The sequence below is a fragment of the Coenobita brevimanus genome, chromosome 102 (assembly GCF_032717465.1).
Source record: "Coenobita brevimanus isolate Jiangsu-jjx chromosome 102, ASM3271746v2, whole genome shotgun sequence".
In the NCBI taxonomy this organism is placed as follows: domain Eukaryota; kingdom Metazoa; phylum Arthropoda; class Malacostraca; order Decapoda; family Coenobitidae; genus Coenobita; species Coenobita brevimanus.
Window position 1 is genome coordinate 30,856,522 of NC_137055.1, and position 18,211 is coordinate 30,874,732.

The 18,211-nt window shown below is 42.3% G+C and overlaps 1 protein-coding gene across 1 annotated transcript in view; it reads left to right on the forward strand.

The window, feature by feature from the left end:
• LOC145415432 (glutamate receptor ionotropic, kainate glr-3-like) overlaps nt 1–18,211 on the forward strand; it is a 348,498-nt gene that overhangs the window by 109,767 nt on the left and 220,520 nt on the right. The window contains exon 2 of the mRNA XM_080284711.1: nt 14,372–14,568. Coding sequence (XP_080140837.1) covers nt 14,378–14,568 — 191 coding nt within the window. The 5' untranslated portion in view covers nt 14,372–14,377. The remainder of the gene's footprint in view (nt 1–14,371; nt 14,569–18,211) is intronic.

Sequence of the window (18,211 nt, forward strand, 5' to 3'; positions counted from 1 at the left end):
ATTTTTATCCCGGGACATATTCAGTCGTATCAGATACATCAGAGGCCAAGGCAAATAAGGTTTCACATACATGCTTCTCAAGTGTTTTATGAGTACATGAGTGCATAAGTATATAATGCATATAATATTTCTAGTTTGTGAAGCCTACTATGTTCTGTTGCATTTCTTATGCCGTTTGAGTTTTGGAGCATGGTGAGAAGATGGTTGAATGGCTGAGCGTCATCCGAGAAAAAAATTTCGGTAATACTCATAGAATGAACTTGCACAGGTTGCCAACCACTGAAGACATGCTTATGGACTATCAATGGGTCAGACTGAATTTGAAGAGTAATTCAAAAAATAAGCCAACTGTTACAGAAGAGTCTGATGTCTTGGCTGTCAAAATTGAGGAAATTTGGACCCGAGCATCAATACCTACTGTGACATCAACCCGCATTATACAGCTGATACGAAATCACCACGATAAATATCTCAAACTTGTGAGATATCCAATGTCGAAAAGAAATGAACAGCAAAAACTGAAAGTCAACGAATTCAAGGAGCAAGCCAGGAATACTTCGTATTCTCGACATTGCAGAATGCGAATGTGCTAACCATTCATTATGTTCGTGTGCAATGTCTTGCAAGGTTCCAGTTCCTGAACTGTCTTTTTTTCAAGACCAACGAGCCACAAGCAAGATGATGATAGGGCCACTTGACAGCATAGCTACAAAGAGGTTACAGGAGCATCTGATATGAAAGTCGAAGCTAGCCCAGTATTACCTTAAAGCTAGTGCCAGCTCATCGACATCAAAGAAAAATGAAAGCAGCTTTAGAAGTTCTGCAGAAGATGAACCTGATGAAAGCACAGACAGTGACACTGAAATATTATCTGCTACTGTTGTATGTACATGGTAAGCATTACGCCCTTCTAATGCTACATGTACTTCTCAACCAGCATCACGGCAGAGACGTCGGCTAGAGAATACTGCGAGGGATTCGGAGCGACATGCAGTTACAGATAGGGCAATGCCAGAGATTGCATCTGCAGTCTTGGAAGACTACGGGATAGTAATATCTGAGGACTGCAATGATGTCATCGACAGAAGCGAAGTTAGAAGACAACGGCAGAAGTATCGTGAAACCATTCTTGCTGAAGCGCCAAGTTTTACTGCTGAAATACAGGGTCTACATTTTGATGGCAGAAAGGATGAAACAATGACTCTCGAAACAGTTGATGGCACAACTCACCAGAGAGTGACTGTAGAGGAACGTATATCACTGGTACAGGAGCCTGGCTCCAACTCTCTTGGTCACATTAAAACTGAAAGTGACAGTTCTGCATGCATAAAGCTGGCCATCATCCATTTTCTTGGTGAAAATACTGTAGCACAGACGTTCAGAAGCTGGTGGCAACTGGGTGTGATGGCACGGCAATGAACACAGGGAAGGAGAAAGGTGTTATAAGACTTCTTGAAGAACATGTCAAACGTCCTCTGCAGTGGTTTGTTTGCCTTCTCCATGCAAATGAACTTCCTCTACGCCATTTGTTCGAGCATCTGGGTGGTTTCACGACAGGACGAAGAAGTTTCTCAGGGTCAAGCGGTTCTTTATTGCCAAGTAAATGTCAATTGTTGCTTTTGAGCCAATGACATGTGAATTTCCGGATGTCAGCATTGAAGATCTGAGTTCGAATCAGCAGTATATACCGGATATTTGCCGAGCAGTAATCACTGGCAATTGCTCTGTCTCTTTGTCACATTGTCAGCCAGGAAAACTCGTTATGTCCCGCTGGGTCACACTGGCCAATCGAGTTCTGCGTTTGTATGTTACAACAGAAAGGCCTAGAGATATTCTTAAAACAATTGCTGAATCCATTCTGAAGGTTTACACTCCAGTCTGGTTCACGATCAAGTCCAAACCTTCATGCAAGAATGGCTTTAAACACCTGTGGATGCAGATTAAGAGGTCATGCTACTTGTCGCAAAATCTGAAAGCTATAGTTGATCCAGTGATTCAGCAAATGGCTACTTTGGCCACCCTGAGAACATTTTGATGACCATGGTAACCGACGAGCGACAACAGATCAGACAGATGTACGTTCGACGAATCATGCGAGCTCGAGCCTCCAAGACACGTCAACGCGGTAACAGATGTTTTCAAGTACTACCTCTCAGTCTCAATGCCGAGGAATACAATGATTTGATTGACTGGCAGAAGTGTGTCCTGACTGAACCTCCAGTCACAAAATCAATCTCCAATGCTGAGCTGGAAAGTGTGGTTCGTAACGAAATAACTCTTGCCACTGAAATTCCCCGTTTTGCATGTCATACACAAGCAGTGGAAAGGTGCGTAAAGGCTGTCACAGACGCCACAATAGCTGTTCTTGGACAAGAAGCAAGGGATGGCTTTACTCGAGCAAGAATACATGCTCGAGCTATCATGTCAACATTTAACACTAAGAATGAATATCACACCACACAGTAACTTTTTAGATTTGTTGTAAGTGTTGTGGCACGCTGGCTTAAGCTGCAAACATTGGGTCATGTACATTTGTACATTGCATAATATAAAGTATAATAGTATATTATACTGTATAATACAATGAGTGCCAAGGATTTGTGTCATTTGTATATAGATAGATAGATAGATAGATAGACAGATAGATTGATATAGATATAGATAGGTAGATAGATAGATTGATATAGATATAGATAGGTAGATAGACAGATTGATATAGATATAGATAGGTAGATACATAGATTGATATAGATATAGATAGGTAGACAGATAGATTTATATATATATATATATATATATATATATATATATATATATATATATATATATATATATATATATATATATATATATATAATTACCATCATATTACTTTTGTCTTTTCTAACCTTATGGATAGGAGGTAAAGAAAGTAAAGCAGTGTGAAAGGGGAAATAGTAGGGGAGTGAAAGATAGGAATAATAGATTGTTGGTGGAGAAGAGAGAGAAATTGAGGAGATGGAAGGAGCACTTTGAGGATTTGTTGAATGCAGAGAGTGAGAGCAGTGCCAGTGTAAGTGGTTGGGGAATGGCTGGGAGAAGAGATGAGACGAGGGAGAAAGAGATCAGTAGGGCGCCAGTAGTGGAGGCAATGAAGATCACGATGAGAAAGGCCCCAGGAATTGATGGAGTGTGTGGTGAAATACTGAAGTATGGGGGTGAGATTCTTGTGGAGTGGATATGGAAGTTGTGTAGATTGGCTTGGGAAGAGGGAAGGGTTCCGGAGAACTGGAAATCAGGTATAATTGTTCCTTTATACAAAGGAAAAGGGGACAAAGATGTATGTGGTAACCATATGGGTATTTGCCTTCTCAGTGTGACTGGAAAAAATAAATGGTAGAATACCGGTACTCACTGATAGGGTTAGGCATATAACAGAGGAGCTAGCTGGGGAAGAACAAGGGGGATTTAGGGAGCGAAAAGGATGTGTAGATCAGATATTTGTTCTAAGATGTTTAGTGGAGTAGTATCTAGAGAAGGGAAAGAAAGTGTATGCTGCCTTCATGGACTTGGAGAAAGCTTATGACAGAATAGATAGGCAAGGTATGTGGAAGGTATTAAGAATATATGGAGTGGAGGGGAAATTGTTGAGTGCTGTGAAGAGTATGTACGAAGGAACTAGGGTTATGGTGAAAGTGGATGGTGAGCTGAGTGAGTTCTTTGATTTTAATGTGGGACTGAAACAGGGTTGTGTGAAGTCTCCATTGCTGTTTAATATATACATGGATGGGGTTGTAAAGGAGGTGCAAGGAAGGGCAGTGGATGTGGGGGTGGCTCTAATGAATGAGGGTGAGATGTGGAAGATTCTGGTGTTGCTTTTTGCTGATGATGCAGTACTGTTGAGTGAAGATGAATGGGAGTTGCAAGGTTTGGTGAATGAATTTGGGACAGTGTGTAGGAGGAGGAAGCTGAAAGTTAACCTAAACAGAAGTCAAGTTATGGTGTTTGAGAGGAATGAAGTCACAGAATGTACAGTGAGGTTGGATGGTGAGGATATGGAGAGTGTGAGTGCATTCAAGTATTTCGGTAGTGTGATGAGTAAGGATGAAACTTTTGGGGATTAAGTGCGTGAAAGGGTACAGCAGGGACGGAAGGTTGTTGGTACACTGAAAGCAGTGATGAGATATAGGGAGGTGAGTATGGAAGTTAAGAAGTCACTGCATGATAGTATTGTGATCCCTACCCTGACATATGAAAGTGAGGCGAGGACCTTGCAAGAGGGGAACAAGTCAAGAGTGAGAGCAGTGGAAATGAGTTACTTGAAAGGAGCATGTGGAGTGACATGGAGGGACAGGTTGACAAATGAAGAAGTGAAGGAACGTTGTGGGGTGGATGTGAATGTGGTTGAGAAGATTAGGAGAAATACACTGAGGTCGTTTGGACATGTGGAGAGAATGGAGAATGAAAGACTGACTAAGAGGGTGTATGTAGGTGAGGTGGAGGGAGGGAGAGGGAGGGGTAGACCGAGGATGAGATGGAGGGATGGAGTTGAGAGGTATTTGAGGGAGGGGGGGGTGAGTTGGGAAGAAGGTAGGCAAATGGTGGGTGACAGAACGACTTGGAGGCGTTTTGTCTGTGGCCACCCTTTGCGGGATTAGGGCATCAGGCTATAGATAGATAGATAGATAGTGTTGTCAGGGAGGTAAATGCAAGAGTTTTAGGTGGAGGTCTGAGTCTGGTGAATGTTGATGGTAGAGAATGGAATCTGAATCAGCTGCTGTTTGCAAATGATACTGCACTGGTAGCTGATTCAGAGGAGAGATTGAGACAGTTGGTAGAGGCGTTTGGAAGAGTGGGTGAAAAGAGGAAATTGAAAGTAAATGAGAATATGAGTAAAGTGATGAAGTGTATGAAGTTGGTAGATGGTAGGAGGATGAATATAGTTTTGAACGGTGAGTTGCTTGAGGAGGTAGAGTGTTATAACCCGCCCCGTCCTGACCGATTTTCCACCAATGACTCCCCCCAGTCCCGACCAATTATGGAAAAAAAAATTTTTGGCTTACACCTCAGCTTTTGGTGAGAAACATCGAAAATTCATAGAGAAATCGCTCACCTGAGGTTTAAAATACTCGATAGAGGTAGCAGTACCCCTTACCTTACTGGGTTTTCTATCAGGCTGGCTAAAGAAAATGAGTTCTATGGGAGGGTAACTATTCCACACCACTCATAAACGGTATTTATTTATTTATTTGGTACGAATTTATATGCAGTACGAGAGTATATTAGTTTTCACACAGTAATATAGGCAATATAAGCATTGTTTCACTCACCAAACACATCAACATACCTGACCTTTTTTGGTGACATTACCTGATAATCATTTCTGACTGTTTCTTCCTCTAATGCTATGTAAACTTTGTCCTCCACATTGTCATCGATTGGGGAATCACTCTGGCCCTGAATTTCGTACCGTGGCATGACATGTCTTTACTGGTCAGGTCACTGGTAATAGGTGAATTGCCGAGACAATGGCATGCAGGGGGGGGAGAGGTCATGTGGGGTAAGGCATTGTCCCTGTGTGGCATCTTGTAGAGGAAGATGTCCCATGTATAGGTACCAAAAATCACACACGAAAATTGAGTATTGTGCAAATTAGGGACCTTGCAATTGATGCGCATTTATATACATTAACGGGACTGACAGTGACAAAACGTGTGGACGTATATATACGTCAATGGGATGCAGCAGGTTAAGAATTTAGGGTCACATGTTGCTGTGGGTGGGTAAATAGATGTAGAAGTGAAGTTTAGAATGAATGAAGTAGGAAACTGGGAGGAATGAAGAAAGTGTTTAGATGTCGTTCACTTGGAATGGATGTAAAGAGAAGGCTCTATGAGGGTGTTGTGGTACCGACTGCATTACATGGGGTGAAACATGGAATATAGGTTAGCAGAGAGGAAAAGTTTGAATGTAATGGAGATGAGGTGTCTGAGGAGTATGTGTGGAGTGACATGTATGGATTGAGTGAGAAATGATGAAGTGTGTGGGAGAACTGGAGTTGTTCGGGAGATGGCTGATCAAGTTGAGCAGTGGGTGCTGCAATGGTTTGGGCATATGGAGAGAATGGATAATGAGCAACTGGTGAAAAAGATAACTAGATCTGATGTGAGAGGTGTAAGGCTGAGGGGAAGACCACGAACAGGATGGATGGACAGTCTGAAGAGAGCACTGGATGTGAGAGGGATGTCTGTTGAGCAAGGAAGAGTGGCTGTGCATGACAGAAATGAATGGAGAGAAATTGTGAATGAATAAATGGTGATGCTTCGTTGAGGGGATATTCTCCTGCATATGGTCTGTTCAGCTGATCAGGTCAGGTCCGGGTAAGGGGATGGGTCCATTATGTGGCAGGGGTAAACCAGCTCTGCTGTCAGGCACTGCTGCGTATGTCACTGATTGCACTGCGCAGTTGACCCTCGTGCAGTGAGGTGTGGTGAGGATCTGTCCCTTCTTCCCTTTGAGGCTAAGATGCGAATGGATGTGTGTGTTTGTGTGTGGATGAGTAAATTGGGAGTGTGTCGTCCTGTCTCGGCTACCTCCCTTTCATTGGGGGAAGCAACCTAGGTATATAGATAGATAGAATATCTATAGACTCCCCAAATATATGGAAATGTTGATCCTTGAGAGGGACTCTGAACCTGTCTTCTCAAAGTAAAATTTTGTAAGTGGAGGGTCAAAAAAAAAAAATAATGTGTGTATGAAAGATAGATGGGTATTTGATCTCATGACAATTCTTGATGCATACCTTAGGAGGCCAGAGATAAGTCTGTGCTTGAAAAATTAAAAGTACGGTCATCTACACAAGTCACTCTACAATTGTTCAGAGGACAGAGGCTGGACAGTTGTATTCAGTTAGCAACTTGTTCCCCACGACCATTGATCCTAAAGCTAATCCACTGATATTGACAGATATACGTCCACACGTTTTGTCACTGCCAATCCCGTTGACGTATATAAATGCGCCTCAATTGCAAAGTCCATAATTTGCACAATTTTCAAAATCTGCACGTGATTTTCAATTCGCCCACCCCGGCAAGCCTCCCCTAACTGCCACCAGGTGGGCAGCCTCCCAGACCCCGCTTGACCCGCGCGCGCCCTTGTCTCGGCCACTCACCTGTTAGCAGTGACCCAGGTCAGACATGACACGTAGAGGTCTCTCTGAGGACAAACAATCTGCCCTGGACGCCTTCACAGGTGATAGTGATTCTCCACTGGATGGCGATGTGGAGGATAGAGATTATGTGCAGCCTGAGGAGAAAACAAGCAGCAGTGATGAGGAGGTCCCTTTGCCAAGGAAAATGTGGTATGTTATGTAACGTAAGGTGAGGGAAGGCCAGCCTGGACCCCATACACATGCACGGACCTCTCTTCAGCCCCTAGAGAGAGATTCAGATGAGGACGAGGACAAGGATGAGAACGAGGACGGCGATGTAACCTCGTGGTTGGGGAGGGAGAACATTTCACCATGAGGATCAGAAGGTGTGGCGAGAAAGCGAATCAGGTATGGTCCTTCTGTATTGTCTGGGGAAGGCGAAAGTGGTGTGGTGGGAGTGAGGGGTGAAAAGGAAAGTGGTGTGGCGGGAGTGAGGGGTGAAGAGGAAAGTGGTGTGGCGGGAGTGAGCGGTGAAAGGGAAAGTGGTGTGAGGGAGGCAGCACGAGCACATCGTGTACGTGGGCAGCAGGGAGGTGAGGTGGAGCTGCTCCCTAGCAAGTCTTTCGCCCCACAATATTCCCTCACTTCCTCCCCACAGCTCCATGATGTGGGGAAAGGAAGGAAAGGGAATGGAAAGGGGAAGGAAAACGGAGAGGGAAGAGAAGTGTGGGTGAAGAAGGGCGCCGCTCTCCACCTCCCCAACCTCCTCCACCACCCTCCCCTCCCCACCCTGACGAAGGCGATGATGTGGACGAGGCTGGAGACTGTAGTGTGTTGTGGAACTGGGAAGATGGGAGTAATTTTACTCACATCATTCACCCTTTCACTGAGGAATGGCGGTCTGGTTGCACGGCTCCAGGTATCCATGCAGGCTCCACTAGGATGGATTTCATCCACCTGTTCTTTGGGGAGGAGTTTGTGGGCCGCATAGTGGAGCAAACGAACCTATTTGCAAGCAGCCAGCATCATGAAAGTGAATGTCAAGGTACAATGAGCAGGCACTCCCAGCAATATGACTATACCGTAACCCTAGCTGAGATGTTCATATTTTTTGCCCTGGTTCTCTTGATGGGTGTTGTACGAAAATATCAAATTCCTGCATACTGGACCATGGACCCAATGACCATCACACCTTTCTTTGGAAAGGTAATGGGTCATAATCGATTCCAGCAAATTCTCAGCTGCCTCCACTTTTATGATGCAGACGACCCTGCTAATGCCAATAACACAGATAAAATAAGGAGAATTAGGCTTGTCTTTGATCACCTACGGGAAATGTTCTGCTCGTCATTTCATCTTTACTGAGACCTCGTCACAGACGAGAGTCTTGTGCTGTGGAGAGGCAATATTTCCTTTCGCCAGTACATACCCAGCAAGAGACACCATTTCGGGTTGAAGATCTTTGTTATGTGTGACTGTAAGACTGGTCATGTGCAAGACAGTCTTGTACATGGGCGCAGACAGACATAACAGAAGATCATAGTATTGGACTCTCAGGGGCTGTGGTGAAGACAATGATAGAGGAGTACCTTCATCGTGGTCATGTGCTGTACCTGGACAACTGTTACACTAGCCCTCTTCTCGCTCAGTTCCTCCACCAACAAGACACCGTCGCCATATGGTCAAGGTAGGGAGGAAACTTGACAAGAACAAGGTAGTTTTCTTCCAGGCAAATAACATCCTTGCCACCCCGTGGAACCACGACAGGGAAGTTTGACTCCTGTCGACTGTACAAAGCCCCCTGATGCACCACACAGACTCTGTTGATCACCGCAGCGAGAGGAGGTGCCACGTCTGGAAACCTGAGTTGGTACTGGACTACAATCTCAACATGAGGCAAGTAGATCAGTCTGACTCCATGATTTCCAGTGTGGACTTGGCCAGGACCACGATGAAGTGGTACAAAAAGCTCTTCTTCCACTTGCTCGACATCAAGGTCCTCAACCCACACTACTTCCATGCCATGACATCGGGAATCTCCGAGACCTTTGAGGGGTTTGTGAGGGAGGTGTCTCGTGAAATTATCGCCATGTATGCATAGGACAGGCCCCCACATCGCACCCGCACCCCCAGTGCTGCCCAGACTCCCCTACACCTCGCAGGACGTCACTACCCAAGCACTATCCCTCCTCAACCAAACCGTCCTAGACCCCAGCATTGCTGCCATGTATGCAAGCACTCAACAGTAAGACCAGCCACTCAGAGAAAAGACAAGGTACGAGTGTGTAGACTGCAAAGCAGCATTGTGCCTTGAGCCCTGTTTCAAAGAATATCACAACTACCTACACTACTGATACTGTGTGTGATAGCGATAATATGATGCTCACTGTAGAAGTAAGGCCTGTACATACTGTATGCGATAATACGATGCTCAGTATAATGGTAAGACCTGTAAGTATGTGATAAGAATTATATAAAGTTGAAATGGGTGTAATGTTAGTGATAAAATATTATGTAAGTTGAAAAATAGTGTAAGTTGAAACAAGTGATATCACGAGTACACCCACTGTGTAAATATGCGATAATATGACGCTCAGTAGAACAGTAGGGTCTGTAAATATGTGATAGCAATGACATAAAGTGGAAACGGGTGTAATGTTAGTGGGAAAGTATTTTATAAGTTGAAAAATAGTGTAAGTTGAAACAAATGATATTGCAATTACACTCACTGTGTAAATATGCGATAATATGACGCTCAGTAGAATAGTAAGGTCTGTAAATATCTCTATCTATCTATCTATAACCCGACGCCCTAATTCCGCAAAGGGTGCCCGCAGACAAAACGCCTCCAAGTCGCTCTGTCACCCACCATTTGACTACCCTCTCCCCAACTCACCCCCCCCTCCCTCATATACCTCTCAACTCCATCCCTCCACCTCATCCTCGGTCTACCTCTCCCTCTCCCTCCCTCCACCTCACCTACATACACCCTCTTAGTCAGTCTTTCTTTCTCCATTCTCTTCACATGTCCAAACCACCTCAGTGTATTTCTCCTAATTTTCTCAACCACATCCACATCCACCCCACAGCGTTCCTTTACTTCTTCATTCGTCAACCTGTCCCTCCACGTCACTCCACATGCTCCTCTCAAGTAACTCATTTCCACTGCTCTCACTCTTGACTTGTTCCCCTCTTGCAAGGTCCATGCCTCGCTTCCATACGTCAGGGTAGGGATCACAATACTATCATGCAGTGACTTCTTAACTTCTATACTCACCTCCCTATTTCTCATCACTGCTTTCAGTGTACCAACAACCTTCCTTCCCTGCTGTACCCTTTCACGCACTTCATCCCCCAAAGTTCCATCCTTACTCATCACACTACCCAAGTGCTTGAATGCACTCAAATTCTCCATATCCTCACCATCCAACCTCACTGCACACACTGTGACTTCATTCCTCTCAAACACCATAACTTTACTTTTTTTCACATTAACTTTCAGATTCCTCCTCCTAAACACTGTCCCAAATTCATTCACCAAACTTTGCAACTCCCATTCATCTTCACTCAACAGTACTGTATCATCAGCAAACAGCAACACCAGAAGCTTCCAAATCTCACCCTCATTCATTAGAGCCACCCCCACATCCACTGCCCTACCCTGCACCTCCTTTACAACCCCATCCATGTATAGATTAAACCGCCATGGAGACATCACACAACCCTGTTTCAGTCGCACATTGAGATCAAAGAACTCACTCAGCTCACCATCCACTCTCACCGCAGCCCTAGCTCCCTCGTACATACTCTTCACAGCACTCAACAGTTTCCCCTCCACTCCATATACTCTTAATACCTTCCACATACCTTGCCTATCTATTCTGTCATAAGCTTTCTCCAAGTCCATGAAGGCAGCATACACTTTCCTTCCCTTCTCTAGATACTTCTCCACTAAACATCTTAGAACAAATACCTGATCTACACACCCTTTTCCCTTCCTAAATCCCCCTTGTTCTTCTCCAACTAGCTCCTCTGTCATATGCCTAAATATGTGATAGCAATTATATGAAGTGGAAACATGTGTAATGTTAGTGGAGTAGTATTATATAAGGTGAAAAATAGAGTGTAAGTCGAAACAATAGTCATAGTGACTTCACCAGCTATGTAATTATCGGTTAATATTACACTAAATATTATTGTCAGGCTTGTAAATATGTGAAAACAGTTCTCTAAAGTGGAAAAGGGTATAATGTTATTGGAAAAATAATACGTAAGTTGAAAAAAGAGAATGCGAGTTGAAACAACGGTCACAGCGAGTTCACCCAATACGTAAATATGCACTAACATTACGCTAAATATTATCGTAAGGCCTGTATGTGAAAACAGTTCTCTAAAGTGGAAAAGGGTATAATGTTATTGGAGAAATATTATGTAAGTTGAAAAAATGAAATGTATGATGAAACAACAATGTTAGCGAATCACCGGTGAACAGTTTGGGCGAATTTGCTAGGTTCGCCCGATGGAAAAATGCTTATTTCACCTCTATTTTTGTATAAAAACCATTTTACTCTTGTGCTATATGTTCCTTTGTGTTGTAATAAATATATATCTACCTATTGTGAATGGTTTCCCATACTAATAATACCATAGAAAACGTGAGAGCCACAGACCACCTCCACAGAACACAGTACCAGGTGTAACGAAGGTATACCTGTTTAGGCCACTTATAGACCCCGGTGAACACTTTCTTTGTGATTGGCCATTGTTTCTCACCAAAAGCGGATGTTTGAGCCAAAAAAATTTTATCCAAAAAATGGTCGGGATTGGGGGGAGTCAGTGGTGGAAAAGTGGTCGGGACGGGGCGGGTTAAAGCATCACTATCGTTCCTAAAATACTGATCTGAGTCCTGTTGATAGTAGAGTCAAGTGCTTTACTGTGTTGGTGAATGGTTCAGTATGGTGGCTGTGACAGTGGTCTCTTCTTTCGATAAGATTTGTCAAGATGTTCTCTGATGTAAATCCCTAACCGACGTTCAGTCATCCCACATTCTCACTTTGGCAAGAGAGACAAGTATGTTTATAAATGGCACATGATTGAAGGTTGTCTTGTTCCGCCTTTAAACCTAATGTATTACTCTCTTGATATTTTTTTTTTCATGATTAATTTTAAGTATACTGAGAATAGAATTCTCATACAGATAGACAGATAGATAGATACAAATATAGACAGAAGCTGTATATATATATATATATATATATATATATATATATATATATATATATATATATACATATATATATACATATATATATATATATATATATATATATATATATATATATACAGTAAACCCTCAAAGTTCCGGACTTCAAAGATCCGGATTTTGCGAAGATCTGGACCATTTCTTGGCAAATTTTCAATTTAAAACATAGGCTACAAGATGCACAATTTATTAATTAAAATTTACGAAAAAAATATTTGTACTCATTATTATACTATCCTATTAATTTTATACACTATTAAATATAATTTAGATTTTATCGGTTCTCTAGTATCCTTTTGTGAGGCGCGCACATGTGAATGGGGGGGGGGGGAACGCGGCCTTGAGGGGACAATGAGCTGATGCAGTTGACCGAGTGAAAGCACAGTTTTCTTTCTTTATTCTTCCACCATGGCTCCAAAACGCAAACATACGGTGCTAACCATAGGTGAAAAACTTGAAATACTAGAAAAACAAGAAAAAGGTGTACCAGTGTTTCGGTTAAGTGAGGAATATGGTGTTGCAAGACAAACAATCAGCGATATAAAGAGAAACAAAGCCAAGCTTCGTGGTTTTGCTGCAAAGGCAGATGGAAGTGGAAGTGGAAGTGCAGGTCCCAGTTCCCAAGTGAAGCGTAAGAACCCTAGGATGAACAACAGAAAGTGACACTTTGGCAAGGTGAATATAAAAAATAACTTTGTTTTTATTTTGCATTAAGTTATACTTAAACCACCATAAGTTTTCTTTCATATGAGCAAATTTATATAATTTCTGGAAGATCCGGATTTTTCGAGATCCGGGCAGGATTATAGCCCCAATTAGTCAGGATCTTTGAGGGTTTACTGTATATATATATATATATATATATATATAGAGAGAGAGAGAGAGAGAGAGAGAGAGAGAGAGAGAGAGAGAGAGAGAGAGAGAGAGAGATATGTGTGTGTGTGTGTGTGTGTGTGTGTGTGTGTGTGTGTGTGCTAGTTGGGTGCACTCGTACCACTCGGGATGAGGGACGCAAGTCTGGTGGGGATTCTCAGGGGATGCTTGGCTGTAAGTTTTGAACAGCTCGGATGGATTATGTGTTTGTGAAGTGCTGTGTTGAGTTAACGAGAGGGTGTTGCTGAGGCATTTTGTGTTGGATTTTTTTTTCATTCTTTGTGTGTGTGTGTGTGTGTGTGTATGTGTTTGTTTTTCATAGAACAGGTGAAAGAAAATATTGTGCTAAAATGTGAATTTATATCTTTCCTCTACTTTTCGTCATTGACACTAAATACTTCTGCTTTTTTGTTGCAAGTGTGTTTTCTATGAACTCCAGCTTCGGAATGATTCCGAAACAAGTTTTCCATAGTATCTGAAATGATCAACACAATAAACAATCTTCTACAAAAATTACTGTTTCATCATCTGATTATTTCACAGCACTAATATTTACCTGAATAATGTCATACGCAGAAAATACTGTGCATCATTATGAGAACAAGGTTACCAACATCGAGTATAATTATCTGTCACCTTGCAATAGCCATTTCTCCTGGTGTCAGTTTGTCATGTGCAGAGTGTGTACCGATTCCTTCTGGAATAAGTATACATCCTTTCATTATTCCTTAAGAGTTGGCGCGCGCGCGCACGTGTGTGTGTGTGTGTGTGTGTGTGTGTGTGTGTGTGTGTGTGTGTGTGTGTGTGTGTGTGTGTGTGTGTTCCTTTCCATATAATGTTATAGACGTTCTCAGTTAATGTTGACTGTATTACTGACATTTTTGCGGACTGGTTCTTTAACGTATGATCCACAGATATTCCTTTAAGGTACCTTTTGTTGACATAATTCACTGTTAAATATTTCAGTGTTACAAGTTTTTGCAGTGTTTGTTGTGCATGATATAATTCACTGTTGCAGGTATTTTAATCACCCGTTGTTCATGATGTAATCCGGTGTTAGGAGTATTTTGACCGCTTGTTGATCATGCTATGATTCAATATTATAGGTAGATATGGTAGGATCTGGAAGCCTAATATTGGTCCTGGCTATGGTTGTGATGAAGAGCGGGTGGACAGCCGGGGAGAAGAGTGCTGAGATGGTTGGTAACATGGCGGAGGAATTGGTGGAGAAACAACTCAGCGAATGCCACCGGGTGATGCTGACAGTCACACCTCATGCGGCTTTAGTTCAAACTATTCTCAGGTGAATAATTCATTATAGTTCATTCGCCTGAAATGGTGGAGATTTTCGTTCATGTACAACTTACAGTATTTCCTCTGGCTGAGTGACAGAGAAGCACCTGTCGATGACTAACATCATATCCTAATGTACATTTCAGTATTATAAAAAGATATGACTATTTTTAGGTCAGGTTTTCGTTGACAGATTATAGCCTGAAATGCTGTTAAGATTGATTATAACTTTCATTCCTGTTTCAACAAAAGGAAAAATTTTATGGTATTTTCTGACCTGCACAAAGTTCAGGTGCCTTGATTAGCTATAAGTTCGGGTACCTTGATCTGCTATAAGTTCAAGTACCTTGACTTGCTAATAGTTCAGGTGCCTTGATTTTCTATAAGTTCAGGTGCCTTGATCTGCTATAAGTTCGGGTACCTTGATATGCTATAAGTTCAAGTACCTTGATTTTCTGTAAGTTCAGGTACCAGTGCCTAGATTTGCTCAAAGTTCAGGTGCCTTGATTAGGTATAAGTTCAGGTACCTTGATTTGCTATAAATTTAGGTGCATTGATTTTCTGTAAGTTCAGGTACCAGTTTCTTAATTTGCTATAAGTTCAGGTACCTTGATTAGTTATAAGTATGAGAAGTAGGCTGTAGCACCAGTCGAGCAGGGCAGTACTCCCAATGTTGATGGAAAGCTGATGACAGAGAGAGCTGGAGAACCCGTGTCATCAGCCCTCGGGACTATTTCCTAACCTTTGCTCAACTTTTTCAGTGTTTCAGTAACACAGACGGTAAGTCACCACGCTCACCAGTACAGGTTTCTCTAACTGTCAACACCAAACTACGTGCACATTACACATTACACTTCCTTTTCAAAATTTTCAACAACAAAAATTAAAATGGCGTCTAATAACCAAGCCTCGGAGTCCCTAGGGAGGGACTCCCATCTTCCGTCCCTCTCCCGGTGACGACTCAACGAGCTCCCTGGAATCACTGTCTGACTCACTTCTTCATTTCTGCAATAGTCGAGGCCATTCCTCTGACTTTTTTTCTGTTGAGCACCACCTCTCCTCCTCTAAACCTCACCTTCTTTTCTTAACTGAGTCTAAGCCGTCTGAGGCAACTGATAGCAAACACTTTTCTGCATCCTGCTAATTTCTCTATATTCATTTCAAACCCAAAGGTGGCTGTTGTGTATACTGTACGTATGCAACGACTTATCTTGCTCTCGTGTTCCTGAACTTGACTGTTCTGAATTCTCTGCTCTCTGGCTTCAGCTTTCCTGTCATTCTCAAACCAAATATGTCTGTGCTGCTTACTTATCCAGTAATTCTACTGACTATGAAAAATTCTTAGACAATCTTCCTTCTACTATGGAATATATCCTATCCGTTTCTCCTTTCTCTGAAATCTCCATTTTAGAAGATTTCAGTGTTCACCACCACCTTTGGCTCTCCTCTCCTTTCACTGATCCACCTGGTGAACAAGCCTACATCTTTTCTATCCTCAGTGAACAAGAGCAGCCTGTACAGGACTTTACGCGTATGCCTGGCCGCCTTGGAGAGAGCTCCAACATACTTGACCTCTTCCTTACAACTAATCCTTCTGCTTATACTGTTAATCTTTCCTCTCCATTGGGCTCCTCCGATCACAGCCTTATTACCTTAACCTGTCCTATCGCTCCAGGAAGGCTTGTGAACCCTCCCAAGAAACGGCAACTGTGGCACTTTGGAGCTGCGGACTGGGAGGACTGGCAGTACTTCTTTAATTTTCCCTGGAATGATTATTGGTTCCCCAGCAAACATGATTGTGTTGGATCAGAACCGTACCGATGCTGGCTTGTGACGGCACGTGGTGTTGGAATGGTACAGGCAAGCCAGATGGCCTGAATTGTCCCAGTGCATATGCCGACAACCGTTTGCTCATAGATCCATATTCTGTTCTGTTCTGGCCCATCATCATGTCTGTATAGGAAGCCAGTAATCAAATTTGAATTGGGTGTAAGTTATCGGGCCAATTTACAACCAAGTGTGTCTGGATAGCTTGAAATTAACATATCTTGAAATTTACGTTTCCTTCCTTTGAAGGAATAACATTGTCAACTTTTATCCTTTAAATGCTTGTAAAAAAAAAAAAAAAAGAACTGTCGGGATTCTAACCTTTGTCCTCTGAATGCCTACCGTACAGTCCACAGCACCTGACGGGTGATTTACTGGGTGGAGTCTCTTACCCAAGTTACATACATCTATGAATACCGCGTATGTTGCCAGCTCAGCATCTCCGTCTGTCCTGAATTGCTGCCAAGTGATGGAATATCTGAAATTAAACAAATTAAATTAACTTTCTGGTGGCGGACTCGAACCCATGCCTCCAACAATTAGATACCGCATCTTACCACTGAACCACGGACGACCATCACATGTATTGGGGAAATCTTACCATTTTATAGACCCAATTGCCTATATTTTGTGCGTATACCAATGCCCTTTAACATTCATATCATCAGTTATGATCTAGTAAGCTGAAAACGAGTTCAGTTCCACAAAAACATTACCAGAAATTTCAATTATCCAATATATGAAAATGATCTATGATGGATGATGTATAATTATATAACTCCGTTGATATCTCCCTGATTGGTGTGATCAGCAATACATAGACTGGGCCAACATTTTATTACCATTCTTGACCCGGTTTTCGAAAAAAGTAATATTTATATATCCGTCCAATACATGTTTTACACCAATGGGCCTATTATATATATATATATATATATATATATATATATTATATATATATATATATATATATATATATATATATATATCATCATCATCAGCCGTTTGAGTATCCACTGCAGGACCGGCCTATCCCGACCGAAGTCGGGACGATACAGCCAATGTATCTCTGCCCAGTGGCCTAGGCTGTCTGGTAGAGATTGTATGTAGGGTGAGAAGTGCTTGTAAGTGTAATTGTAATGTTGGAGTGGCTTTGGATGAGTGTGTAGTCTGTGAACCAAGTGTAATCGGTCAGCGCAAGTCGACTGGGTGCAAGCATACTTTATAGTAAGCGACACTGGTTCAACCACAGCACCCCTTGTGTCCGCCAATGCAGTACGTGGCCAGGTGAACACCCCCAAAGTTTATGACCCTGGCGGGGCGCGATCCCTGACTCACCCGTGTATGAAACGCACACTCTACAACTGTACCACAGAGGCTCCATATATATATATATTTAATGACTGGCAAACCTATCAGTCTCTTTAACCCATTGGAGCCCAGTGTCCGGAATATCAGACAGAACTGGGATTTTTCAAGTCTTTATAAAGTAGGGAAGCCCTGGGTAGGGACCTATGAGCTTCACGACTATGAGCCGATAGGCGGAGGGCGGTACGCTTAGTAACCACACAGTGCCATGCCTCGGCCAGCACCCCTGGGATCCAATGGGATATATATATATATATATATATATATATATATATATATATATATATATATATATATATATATATATATATATATATATATATATATATATATATATATATATATATATATATATATAGATATATATAGATATATATATATATATATATACAGTATATATGTATGTGTGTGTTTGTGTGTGTGTGTGTGTGTGTGAGACCATTACTGCCAGGAATCGG